General features: G+C 40.0%; 1 protein-coding gene across 5 annotated transcripts in view; it reads right to left on the bottom strand.

Moving 5' to 3' along the window:
- Positions 1 to 390: 390 nt before the first annotated feature.
- The window catches only part of add3a (adducin 3 (gamma) a), a 63,333-nt gene continuing 50,493 nt past the window's right edge, over positions 391 to 13,230 (bottom strand). For 4 of the 5 annotated variants that reach the window (XM_086033131.1, XM_086033132.1, XM_086033133.1 and 1 more), the window contains 5 exons: positions 12,630 to 12,734; positions 11,957 to 12,043; positions 10,686 to 10,806; positions 7,546 to 7,635; positions 391 to 3,242 (listed from right to left, as the gene is read on the bottom strand). In XM_086033131.1, coding sequence (XP_085889257.1) covers positions 2,992 to 3,242; positions 7,546 to 7,635; positions 10,686 to 10,806; positions 11,957 to 12,043; positions 12,630 to 12,734 — 654 coding nt within the window. In that variant the 3' untranslated portion in view covers positions 391 to 2,991. The remainder of the gene's footprint in view (positions 3,243 to 7,545; positions 7,636 to 10,685; positions 10,807 to 11,956; positions 12,044 to 12,629; positions 12,735 to 13,230) is intronic. The other variant, XM_086033134.1, reaches the window with a different exon arrangement.

The raw sequence follows: 13,230 nt of genomic DNA, 5'->3' as shown, positions 1-13,230 counted from the left end.
GAAGCTCGTGCATTTCCCTCATGATATTCTCAAGGCCTCTTCTCATGGCTTTGGTATTTCTGACAAGAAGGTCCACATTTCCTGTGCCTGTCATTGTCCCACTGATTATTTTAGTCAGACTCAACCATTGTCGCAAATATGATTGATCAGTCCACAGACACACAGGTTGTACATCTGTTCCCATCCAAGACAAATAAAAACAACCAGTTATTTCCCGTTCACAATAGATCTCATCCAATTTGTAGTGCTAGAATGCAAACAACAATCATTACGGATGCAACAATGGATGAGACTTAACTGAACTGCTCGTTTTACATCAGCGGTGCAAAAGAACATGATTGTGTATGGATTAAGTGCAAAACAATACATTGAGTGACATGGATGCAGAAACAGATGAAAATTAGCTTTTATTTTGGTAAAATACAGTTTATTTGTGAATGTACACTGATTAGCAATACATCTAAAAGCAACTCCATAGATTAGCATTTATATAGGGGGGTGTTCACAGGTCAAACAGTGGCATGGCTCATTGTGGCATGCAAAAGCAAACTTTTTAAAAAAAAAAAAAACAGAAAACATGGATTGGGAAGCATTAGTAGCGCAAGGTGCAACAAAAACAAAAAGTCAAAATGAAGTAATGCACATCCAGTTCACCTGGGAGCAATTTGTGCCCATAAAATACTTCATGAACAAACATAGAATAAATATAGCCATATGAATGGAGGATGACAAAGACGAGAGATGCAATGAAAGAAGCTGAAAGCATACTGCTATTAGGTTGTGTAGCTTCACTTCCTCCCTTCTCCATTTTACACTTACATACACACCAGCCAGCTGCTGGCCAAAACCAAGTGTTGGATACAACCTAACATACGGCCTGACCACTTTACACTGCTGGCTTTGGTATGGGTACATCCCGTCAGGGAGGGGGTGCGGGAAGTGCAGGTCAACAACGGGTCATCTGACAAATATCACATTTGCCAAAAACGTTGCACGAGGGGAGTGAAGCGGGCTTAGAGACGGATCGAATGTGCATGTGAAAAGCTGCATTTGAAGGAGTGACGCAGAGTGCTGTATTGAGCCCAAGAGTAGGGGCCATGCAGTCATTAAGGGGGTTAAACAAGAGGTCCTGTCAGGGTCAGTGAAGCCACACTTTGGATCACCACCCATTGTCTAAAAACAATACAATATGGCTTTAAATCACACACTCTTTCAGCACATACAGTATATCAACACTGTACAAAAGTCATCCCTGCTCCATACTTCATTCACTACACTGGAGTATTAGGGCCAGACTGAAAAGCGGGGGTGGGGTGGGAGTCATACATAGATAAAATCTTGGAAGAAAAAAAAAAAACTCTTATTATACAAGAATAAAATCGTTTTTTTTTAGACTAGAGTAGTCAAAAATATGAGGATAAACTTAATGTTACAAGAAAAAAGCATGAAGTCAAAATGTTAACAGTAGTATTTTTTTAAATTAGTAATTAAAAAAAATTACGAGAATAATATTATTAAAATTATTTAATATTATATTATACACTGTAGTTGTAATATTAGATTATTACATTTTTAAATTTCAAAAGAATAAAGTTGTAGTGTTAGAAGCTTGGAGGTGTATTAAAAAAAAACAAAAACAAAAAAACACCATCCTGAAATGTTTTTTAACAAACATGTAATACTCCTCGCAGAGAATGACTGCATTACATGTGCATGAAAATACTGGACACTTTATTCTTCTACCATTCTAACTGTTTATCTGGTAATATTGCTCCAAGTGAGGCCCTAATACTCCTGTTATTCTCATATCAGCTGGAGACTGCAGATGTTAGACGTATCCGCACTACACACTTCCTGTTTTTTTTTGTTTTGTTTTTTACTATTTTTGCTGAGCGCAGACATCATTTTGCACATGAAAAGCCTTTTTTGTTTTTCCTTCTTCACACTGATTTCACTTTCTGGGTCTTCACATGACTCAATTATCCAGGCCTTTGCTTTGCTACTTGCTCAATTTTGACCATTTACAACTTCACAGTCTCCTTCACTGGTGAAACCATCCCACACAAGTGGAAAGTGCAGCATAATCAAATAAAAAAATATATAGTTACAAATCTATAGCCGACATTTCCAGTTGTCAAATATATCTGTGTTATATTTATGTACTCTACTTTAAAATATAGCGTGAGCAATCACTTCTCCTCCTGGCAAAAGACAAAATAGGCGCCTGGAAAAAGCTTAGAAATGAGTAGAAAAAGGACGCTGGCTACAGGCAAATGTCCAATAAAAAAGGTTAGATCTCATGCGATGACTTCCACTAAATGAAAAAAATTCCGGTTTGCCCCAAAAGTAAGTAGGAGAATGCTACATAAATATACAGTGTCCTGCTGGCTCTTTTGAGATGTTAACGCAAAAAGGCGCACGACTCCAGTTTGGTGAATAAACGTGTGTTGATGCTGTAGAAGAGCAAAAACAAAAAGAGTGGTGCCCAATTAGAAGAGCCTAGTAAACAAATGGACACATACCCTGTGGCCACTGAGGGAGAGCAACTGTCCAGTGTGATGTCATCTGTCATGCAGCCTCTCGGTGAATCAAAGCACAGGCAGAGGACCACTAGATGAGGATTAAAAAAAATGTGCACGATTCACTCTTGACTTGAGAATTAGATTTTTTTTTAAAGCATGAAATAATGTATGGTACTTTTAAAAATTCTGATTTCAGCACAGTTGTGCAGGATGTCACTGAGCCAACTTTGAGTACTGCATACGTGATTCACTTGTGAATGCCTGACCACATTCCATCTGTACATCTGCCTGTGAAACCTTTTTTTTGTGGTTTTTTTTTTTTTTTGTGTTACAAACCAATTCTTTTTTTCCTCCAAATTATTTCTTTGTATATAAAAACTCTGAAAAGAATTAAAAACAAAAGGAAAACAAAGACAACGTAAAAGACAAAGAAAAAGATGCCCTCTCCTTTCTATCATCTTGATGGCGCTTAGGCCTCCATCTTCTCTTTCTTTTTGTTCTTCTTGAGGAAGGACGGCGTGCGGAACTTTTTCTTCTTCTTGGCGTTGGGCGACTTGGAGGGCGAGCTCTCCTGGGATAACACCTCCTCGATCTTGTCGCCCGGGCGCATCGTCATCTCCACGCTCTCCGCGCTGGTGTTGAGCTGGCTGACCCGCTTGCACAATTCGTCGTCCGCGTCGCAATGGTTGTCCTTGCCGTTCATCAGGCCCGTGTGGTTGACTGCGGGGGGAATAAGGCCACTTGTCACACCACTTTAACAAACATGACAGAGATTATGTTTCATTTGAATAAATAATGAATCATCTGTTTAACAGGAAACAATAGAGAGCCAAAGTGAAACAAATGGGTACAGTTAAAGGGTGAGCTAGCAACTTGACCCGGAATGCGTAAGCGCATTGTGTTTCCTCACACACCATAGTTGTTTCACCCCTACCTAAATAAAACCTTCCCCTATAGGTGCATCTCCATAAATTTGAATATTGATGAATATTTCAGAGAGTGAAACTCATACTGTCCCACTAGCTAGCGGGCAGACCGGCGATGGTCTTGTCACATGTGTTGTTGTGCCAGTGTCATATCGGTATGTGGGTCCACATAACAGACACTTCAAGGAAAGGTGATTATTATTTAACACAGCAGCACACATTATTCAGCCTAAGGCTCAAATGACAGGCATTTGAGCACATCTATGAACGTATTTGACTGACGGATGACGTTTAGCGGGGCATGTTTTCAGTGCATACAGAGTCCGACAGCTGGGAGGAGGTCTCTATTTTATACAAGTCCGGAGCCTCATTTTTTATTTTCACTCAAATTTGTCAGGCTTGTTAACAACACTCTTGTTTGTGACGTGTCAAATTTATAAGGCATTTTACTTCCCTTTATGGGGGACAAGTGAATACTATGACTACTTACACGGCTTGTTGTGTTATGAGTAGATTGTTGAGTTGCACTTGCAGTCGCGTTACAACTAAAAAGTGGAATATTAGTTTTTTGGTCAGGGCTCATGTCCTTTTTGAGAGGAGAATAGCACATTGTGAGATGAGATGAACGCCGACTAAACCTTTGCATAACGCCCCAAAATAGAAGTTAACTTTTTTTTTTTTTTAAACAAGTGTCTTGCAGATAAAAATTATATTCATGAAATAATTCCGATACATGTGGACTTGTTAGAGGAGAGATTCAGTCATTTTGTCATACATCAGTCATTGTTCTGTTTTAAGATAGCTTTAAACTAGGGCTAGGCTTAGCAAACATGGTAGTATATATATATTTCAGTCATTTTGGGGTTAGTTGTCACATGACATATGAAAAGAATGGGCCAATGAAAAATGCACTCCTGGCAAATTGGGTTACGTATGCCAGAATGGCCATTCGGATGATGAGTTTGACAAGTGGGGACATTTGGTCATCAGGTTATCTTTGAGTGTTTAGAAATGGATCTTCAAGTTGTTGTCGGAACTATGTCCACATTTCAGGACGGGTTAAAGTTTCATTATGAACCAATGTTTTCTTGCTTATTGTAATTCCATTCAATCTTGAAATTTCAGTTTAAGGAAGGTAAAACAGGCATTTGTGGCTCAGAGACATGCGCACGTACCAACAGTTCCGAAGGATTTTAAGCCAGTGCTTGTTGCATAAATGCCATGCGTTAATGGCTATGTTCAACGAATTTTTCGAGCTCAACATTTTCTTTGGCTGACTTCAATGTTCACTTTCAAAATAAAAAAAGATCAGCAATAATTTTGTCTTTGTTTTCTTAGTTGCAAAATCCAGTGTGATATCTTACCCCATTAGAGTGAGACAACTTGCAACATGTCACACTATTTGATTATTTATAACTCTCCACTTACACAAAATATGAAAATGACATAGACACAAAGTATATACTTGTACATGAGACTTTTGTCTTTCATTTGGTACACATTTTGTCTATATAAGATGTATTGATTCCAGGGAATAAATAAAAGTCTAAAGAGTGTGACATCAAGCACCGGTCTCCTCTCATAATGTATCTAATGTATCAATTTTAGTGTCTATGATTAATACTACTGTTGAAAAAAAATGTTTTTGTTAACTGTGATGAATGAAGAAACTGTAGTGAAATCCTCCTCCTGAGTTCAAACTAGAACACAGGCACATTAAACTTTACTTCATTAGGATTTACCGTGCATGCTTTAAATGCCCCTACACTGCACTCGTATACTAAATGTCTCACTCCGCTGGCTTGGGCATACAAACACCATTTCAGATGTGTGCTACACTTCCACTGTCTTCGTGCTCTACATATTTCATAAGATGACAGTGTAAAACCTATTGACCTGAGAGCCTAAAGAGCCTGTCCTCCTCCCACCCTAAAAGGCAGGGCAGGGCTCGGTTTTGAATAGCCGACTGTTCACGCCTGCGAGTGACACATCTGCTCCTATGGGCTCGTCAGCGCATGTTAGCGAAAGCAGGCCACTGGTATTAGATAACTATAATGAAACGTCATCGCCACGTCTCATGTTATTTTCATGCCACAAAATGAAAGCAAACAACACACTGAGGTCATCCTGAAAATGAAGCATGTAACAAACTGACCTGGTTTCAAGCACAACTGTCTGACTTCACAGTAGCGTCATCATAAAAGATGGCTCCCATGAGTCCGACAGCGCTGTGGGTTAATTGCTACTGCTGGTGTGTGGTTGTGTGTGTTTGTGCTACGAGGGAAGTTGACAGGATGTCAATCTTGTGGTGTTGTTAGCTACTATTTAAGGAGGAGCGGCTCTCTGAGGTAATCCTGCTGGCTTCACGTGGTGGACATATGAAACATACAGTGGTACCTCTACTTACGAACGTCTCTTCAAACGAAATGTTCATGTTACCAAACGCCTCAACCGGAAAATATTGCCTCTTGTTACGAAAGAAATTTCAGGATACAAAAGGTAAAAATACAGTATGGGCTGCCACTCGCAGCGCCGGAGTTTCCTGAACGCAACACACTCATAGCTGCTCTGCCATTGGCTGTTACCGAGCATCTTCATGGCATCCCATTGGCTAAGAAGGACCTCTACCGTATGTGTCTATGTGTGTAGATAGATAGGTATATAGATATATATGTGATAGATATGACTATGCAGCGTCCTCGTCATTCGCCCCGTGGGCCATGAGGTGTTCCGATAGTTTTTTACATGAATTAGAAACAAGGAAAAGAAAAAAAAGGAGAAAATCCTTTTTTTCCCCATATAAACAAAGCAAGAGATAATAGAAAGGTATGAAAAAGGGATGCGTTTGGTTGATTTCGCCAAATAATATGACTGTAATGTAAAGACAGTCGCCACGTTATTAAATCAGTTGTTTACAAAACGCCAGGCAAAAACCACTTCTGAGAGAGAACATGAACCAAAGAGGGCAAAAAGCAATGAGGACAGCAATTAAAAGGTAAACGACCATCACTTTTATTCTTTACTCTATTCTTTGTTTTTTACATTATGCACAACTCTCATTTATCGTGCAATAATCTAATTGTCACATGTATTTGTTACATTTGTTGCATTTGTATGCTTTATAAAACATTTATGTCTCAATATTGTGGGGTTTGGAACGGATCAGGGCATTTACATGGAAAACGCGTCTCTACTTTTCTACTTAAGAAATTTCTTCCAGAACCGTAAGTCGAGGTACCACTGTATAGAAGCGAAAGGCACAGTGAACACCCATTTATGGTGGGAGTCTGGGGGACACATTCCAGACCCACCTGTAATAGGTGATAACAAAATATAAACACATTTTAAATGTGTCTGAATGCATCTGCATAGATAATACTGTTTGTATTGAGTGTCTGTGTATACAGTACATGCATGTGCCTTCAAGAGGTGGAGCCTAATGTGGGGTGACCCGACGAGTCAGTGTGTGAGCGTCTGAGCGTGAACTGCAGCCAATAGCAGTTCAGGTGTTCAATAAACAGCTCACAAAAAAGCGTTCAATAAACAGTGCGCATTGGTGACTGTGGCTCTCCTTTCCCATACGTGAGGGCATTAAAGTAATTATATTGTAAAGACCCATAAAAAAGGTGACTTTTGAAAACGTGATCGTTCTTTATAGTGCGTTTGGCATGAGCGCCAAGTTGCCATGGCAACAGGATAGTGAGCATCACCATTCACCCAATTAGAAATAAATTGTGCCCAGTGGACAAGTAGATTGTTAGCGCCTGTTAGCTTAATAAAAATGCATATTTTTATAGTATCTACAGCACATATTTTCCATTAATCAGAACCACAGGCTATTTGTTGTGATTGAGGTGCTAAGCTATCTGCTATTTCAAATTTCAAGTTGTGACATTAAGGTTTAAGTTTTCCCCATTAAGTTTTCCCCTGTAGCGCAGCTGTTTCTGACAAAATGGACATTTAGTATGTAGCCTATTATTTTCTTTCCACACCAACACTTCGGATATGAGTGATAACTACCACGAGAAAACGGAGTACTTTCATCTTAACAGACACACAGCAGCATGAAGAGGCAGCTCTGATGTAGTGACTGATACCTTTAGCTGGAGTGCTTTGTGGGGACTGGGTGAGAGACAGAGACTGAGAGAGCGTGGAGCCGTCATCGGAGGTTAGCTCGTGCTCGCCATCTGCAGGGGTGGTGGGGGTTGGTAGCGGGTGCGGGTTGAGCGGATTGCGGGAGGATGAGTTTGTGGGGGGAGGTTGGGTGGATTGAAGCAGTGGCAAGACAGCGGGGACGAGCGGGTAGGCAGAGGGTGCGGGAATTGGGACGAAGGGTCAGGAGAGAAGCGGGGGGGAAGCCGAGTCAAGAGATTAGTGATAACACACACAAGTTAGGATTCAGATATGGACAGATGCTCTTCTGAAAATTTGACAGAATGCTCGTCGGATTCTTTTAAGGCTTTTTGGAAAGCAGGGTTTCTCTTTCTTGGACATTATTATCTTGACAGTACAGTATATCGGGTAGGTTTTTCAGGATGTTCTATTCAGTTAGGCAGTTTATCATCATTATCGGTGTAAATGTTTTTTTGTTTTGTTTTTTTAAAGCATTAAATCAAGGTAGGAATTTGCATCCCTACCTTGAGCTTTTAAATCAGTGGTGGACAATCTATGGACCACATATGGCCCAAGTTTTTTTTTTTTTTTTTTGTCAAATTTTTTTTATATTTTATGTGATACAATAAAATGTTTTCAGCTGCAACATTTGTTAGTACAGTTAATGTGCCAATACAGCTCAGCAGAAGTGGCTTGAATAATTTTTAACTGTGCACAAAAGATGCTCCCACATCACAATGACATTAATTAGCACATTCAGGGTTGCACATCGAGTATGCCGAGGCCTCGCTCACAACACTTGTATGTATTCAAGTTGAGTAACAGGCAATGAAAGTGCTGATTTGTTTTGTGTCTTTGCTTACGTATCTTTTTAAAAGACACAAGCATCCAAGTGAGATTTCAAGAGTGCAAATAGCTTATTTAAAGGGGAATGTCCTATGCAGGCCCACTAGTTGAAAAAAGGCATTATGGTTAATATGAAATATGAGGCGGCATGGTGATTGACTGGTTAGCACGTCCGCCTCACAGTTCAGAGGTCGTGGGTTCGATCCTGGCTCCGGCCTCCTTGCGTGGAGTTTGCATGTTCTCCCCGTGCCTGCGTGGGTTTTCTAGGGTACTCCGGTTTCCTCCCACATTCCAAAAACATGCATGGTAAGTTGATTGGACTCTCTAAATTGCCCCTAGGTGTGATTGTGAGTGCGGATATTTGTCTCTGTGTGCCCTGCGATTGGCTGGCAACCAATTCAGGGTGTCCCCCGCCTACTCAGCACGCCCGCGACCCTTGTGAGGATAAGCGGTATCGATAATGGACGTATGGATGAAATATGAGTTAAGCAGCAAAATCCAACCGTTTTCAGCCTTCAGCTCAGCTTCAGAAAACAGATGAGCCGTGATTGGTCATTACCTGAGCCATGAGCAGTTGTGATGTCATTTTCAGTCGACAGAAGTGACAAAATGGCCGCCCCCTGAGATGGCTAAAAAAACAGGTTGATTTTGCTGCTTAACTCATATTCCAAAAACACAATATTAATCACAATGCAGTGTTTCAACTAGTGAGCCTGCCGGGAACATATTCTTTAAAAAATATATGTTTGGGTTGACTTCTCTTTACACTTTTGACATTTATGGAATGATTTTTTGGATGACCGATGAGGCTCTGTGTGTGTGCATGTAGGCAAGTCATGTTTCAGGCCAGTCCAGACGGTCTCCAGCTGGCATCCAGATTGGCCACTGGGGATTCACGGGATTGCGGGAGCAACCGTGTCATAGCAACGACCGGCAGTCATGAGGCGGGTGTAAAGACCTGCTGTCTGTTCGTTCTGCCATCTTAGTCATATTGGCCTCTTGTGCCTGCACGCTACACGCACACACAGACACCGTACTTGTGCCCCATATGCACATACAGTACATTAATGAACACATGTATTGAATGCAAGGTGTTAGGCCTTAAGAAGAATGCAGACTGTTGATACGACCTCCTCTTCTCTCTCTGCTCACTATTGATTTTGTCCATGCCTGTCTAAAAGGCTGAGAGCTAATATGATTAGCATTTGCTGTTCAGTGTGTGTGTGTGTATCTGTTTTGCTTGCAGAAACAAAGGGTCTACTGGGAGAAAAAAGTGTATGTTGTGTGTGTATTTTGACTATTCATTTAGCTTACATGGAAATGGGCAAAATGTGCACTACTGCAAAGCAAGTACAATTTACAATAATAAAAACATTGTTCAATTCATACTGTACCTCACTGATGCTGTTTGAAAAAAAGCATTTTGTCAAAGCAGACTTGCTAATAGAGATCATTCCTGGATGGCATGAGACTGGGTTAGTCTACCTAATATTTTGGCCCTGTGAGTTAATGTGTAAGAAATCCATCCATCCATCCATTATCTGTACCGCTTCTCCTCACAAGGGTCGCGGGGCGTGCTGGAGCCTATCCCAGCTGTCTTTGGGCAGTAGGCGGGGGACACCCTGAACTGGTTGCCAGCCAATCGCAGGGCACACAGAGACAAACATCCGCACTCACAATCACACCTAGGGGCAATTTAGAGTATCCAATCAACTTACCATGCATGTTTTTGGAATGTGGGAGGAAACCGGAGTGCCCGGAGAAAACCCACGCAGGCACGGGGAGAACATGCAAACTCCACACAGGGAGGCCGGAGCCGGGATCGAACCCACGACCTCTGAACTGTGAGGCGGACGTGCTAACCAGTCGACCACCGTGCCGCCTGTAAGAAATCCATATTATTCCTATTTGAAATCTTGCGTAGAAATGAAACAAATGAGGCTAGTTATATTAAATTGTTTTACTTCCTTCACGTGCCTTTTATTTTGCAAATGGGCCAACAACTAAACCACTAAAAGATGTCTGTGGTTCACCTGATATGGAAACAGGAAATGTTATAACATGTAAAAAAATAATAAATAAAATAAAATAAAATGTAATAATAGTTATCTATGTGCACATTAATGGCACTTTTTTCTATACCGATAGTATTACGTGTCTCTGTGCACAAATAACCAGGTGTGTTATTCATCGTTGAGCATGAGCAACTTCAGCACTAAAATGCCATAAAAAATAAACAGAAGACTGGTAGGTATGTGTGTGGCCGTGCACCACCTACCGAGACCCAGTTGCCTCCTTTCCACGTTTTTGCGATACTCCTGCAAATCTTTCTCTGACAGCTCACTGAACGGGTTGGGAGGCAGTGGGGCCATCTGCTCCTCCTCTGTGGGCACGTATGGCTGCCGTGGAAACACACAAACAGTGAGAGGTGAAGAACTTGTAGCCCAAAAAAAGCCACCAAAACAGCGAACATAATCAGTAACTTAAAAATCACACATCCACTTCGGTCTTAAAAAATATATATTTTATCATTACCACATTAAAGCTTTTCCAGTGTGGAAACTATATAGACCACTTCAAACTTTCAAAATAGAAATGTTCTGACATCTTGAACCCAGAGAGAGAAATGTAAAAAAACGCATAGACAAGACAATGAAACACACACGCATTGCCATTGTGGTAAGTCACATGCATTCACACAAACCACAACCCAACTACATCTGTGAAATAAAATGAGCACATTTGAATGTTTAAACACACCATTACATGTTAACATCCAATTAAGAACACTGCACAATGATTTGATGTGCAAATACAAAATACTGTACGTGAATGTTTTTATGTGACCATTCTAAGACAACAAAACATGCTGTTTGTGCTGTGAAAAAAATATACAAAAGTTTAAAAAGTGAGGAAAAATTTCAAACACTGCAAACAACCATAAATAAATATTTGCGGGTATTTACCAGAATGTGTATCTGCACTTCAGCCTTCAACACAAGATACCAACCACACTCAAGTTAGCATTAAAAAGTTACATTTGAATTGCTTTTGGTTTCATGTGTTTGTTGCATCAATATGTATGTATTAATTTAGCATTTAAATAATCCCACGGCGGTAGTACCATTAACAAGCAGAAAGATAGAAAGAAATTGAATAATGCACTGTACTGTAATTTAGCGTTTGCAGTAGGATGCCGTCACCTGGCTCCCCCTTGTGGAACTGAGGTGTTACTAGTTGACCATATTTAAGTAAACAATTTGGACCTGCAAACGCTAAAGACTTAGGCCAAAGGCAGACTACACCCTAGGATTGTTACCAGTTAATTAGAAAGTGATTGTGAATGGGACATTTAGTGGGATTGATCCCACACCAGCTGCATTCAGCGCCGTGTGAACCCCTACATGGCCTTTGGCAAAAAAAAACTTAAAATAAAAGAAACATCTCTGAAAACCTACAGAGGTATTTCCTGTTTATTTGTTGGTCTTCATTTATATTTTTTGATGTGTTATACCCTGATGTCATGTCGAACTATGTTTTCTATCTTACCCGTCGTGGTTGATCAATTGGGATGCCAGCGAGGTGCTGTGAGCGCGGCCCCGATGTCATCACATCGCACCGATTCTGCTCTCTAATCTGTAAAACAAAAAGGCTTTTAAAAATAATAATAATGCTGTTTTTAAAAAAGTAAATCTAAATAGCAATGAAAAATAAGTTTGTTTAGCTTAAGTTCCTTACATTAGGGCCTAACTACATTTGGAACAATATTGAAGGTAAAAAAAAAAATCTGCACTCATATTAATTAAACATATTCAACACCCTCATTTCTTCTTGGGTTTTACAACACAACCATATGTGTTTACACTGAATTTCCTTCCTCATCACTATCCAGGTGCAAACATGCATGCATGACACACACATGCACAGTCTGCATATTTCCTGTGCGCATATATTTTCTGCTTAACCCTTTCATGCACAGTGGTCACTACAGTGGACAGCTATTTAAAAGTTGCTTTCGCCTATATTAATCAATCTAAATTTAAAAAAAATATTTTAACCCTTTCATGCATTGATTATGATTTGATGTATATTTAAAATATAAATATATTTTTTAGATTACTAAATATAGGTGAAAGCAACTTTTAAAATAGCTGGGTTAAATGACCAAAAAAGCTGCCAGAAGCTGCAATCATCATGCATGATTGTGTGACGTCAGACTCACTTTGTTCCTCTTCTGCAGTACCTCCTTGGGGTCTGTGTTAAGAGGGACAAACTGATTGGGGTCCTCAATTCTGATCGGCGTTCCAGTCTCCTCTGCTTTCATCCACTTGAAATGGATAATACAAATAATTATAATAATAATAATAATAATAATAATAAAATGAATACTTTTAGAATCCATCATTCTACCAATCTTTTCATCAAGCTCCTAGCCCCGCGACCTGACAACGGATAAGCAGAAGATGATGGATGGATGGATCCCATTGCATAAAAATTGCTTTTGTACACTCAGCAAAAATATAAACGCAACAATTTTGTTTTTTCTCCCATTTTTTATGAGATGAACTGAAAGGTCTAAAACCTTTTCCACATACACAATATCACAATTTCTCTCAAATATTGTTCACAAACCAGTCTAAATCTGTGATGGTGAGCACTTCTCCTTTGCCAATAATCCATCCACCTCACAGTTGTGCCATATTAAGATGCCGATTAGACATCATGATTAGTGCACAGGTGTGCCTTATACTGCCAGCAATAAAAGGCATGTATGTTATTTTTTAGTGCCTTTAAGATGTTCTGTAGATTTAAGGAAGCTCGTT

This window comes from Filicampus tigris, chromosome 6, assembly GCF_054856515.1.
Source record: "Filicampus tigris isolate MCC_2025a chromosome 6, RoL_Ftig_1.0, whole genome shotgun sequence".
Lineage (NCBI taxonomy): Eukaryota > Metazoa > Chordata > Actinopteri > Syngnathiformes > Syngnathidae > Filicampus > Filicampus tigris.
This window is presented reverse-complemented; position numbering and strand designations above follow the sequence as displayed.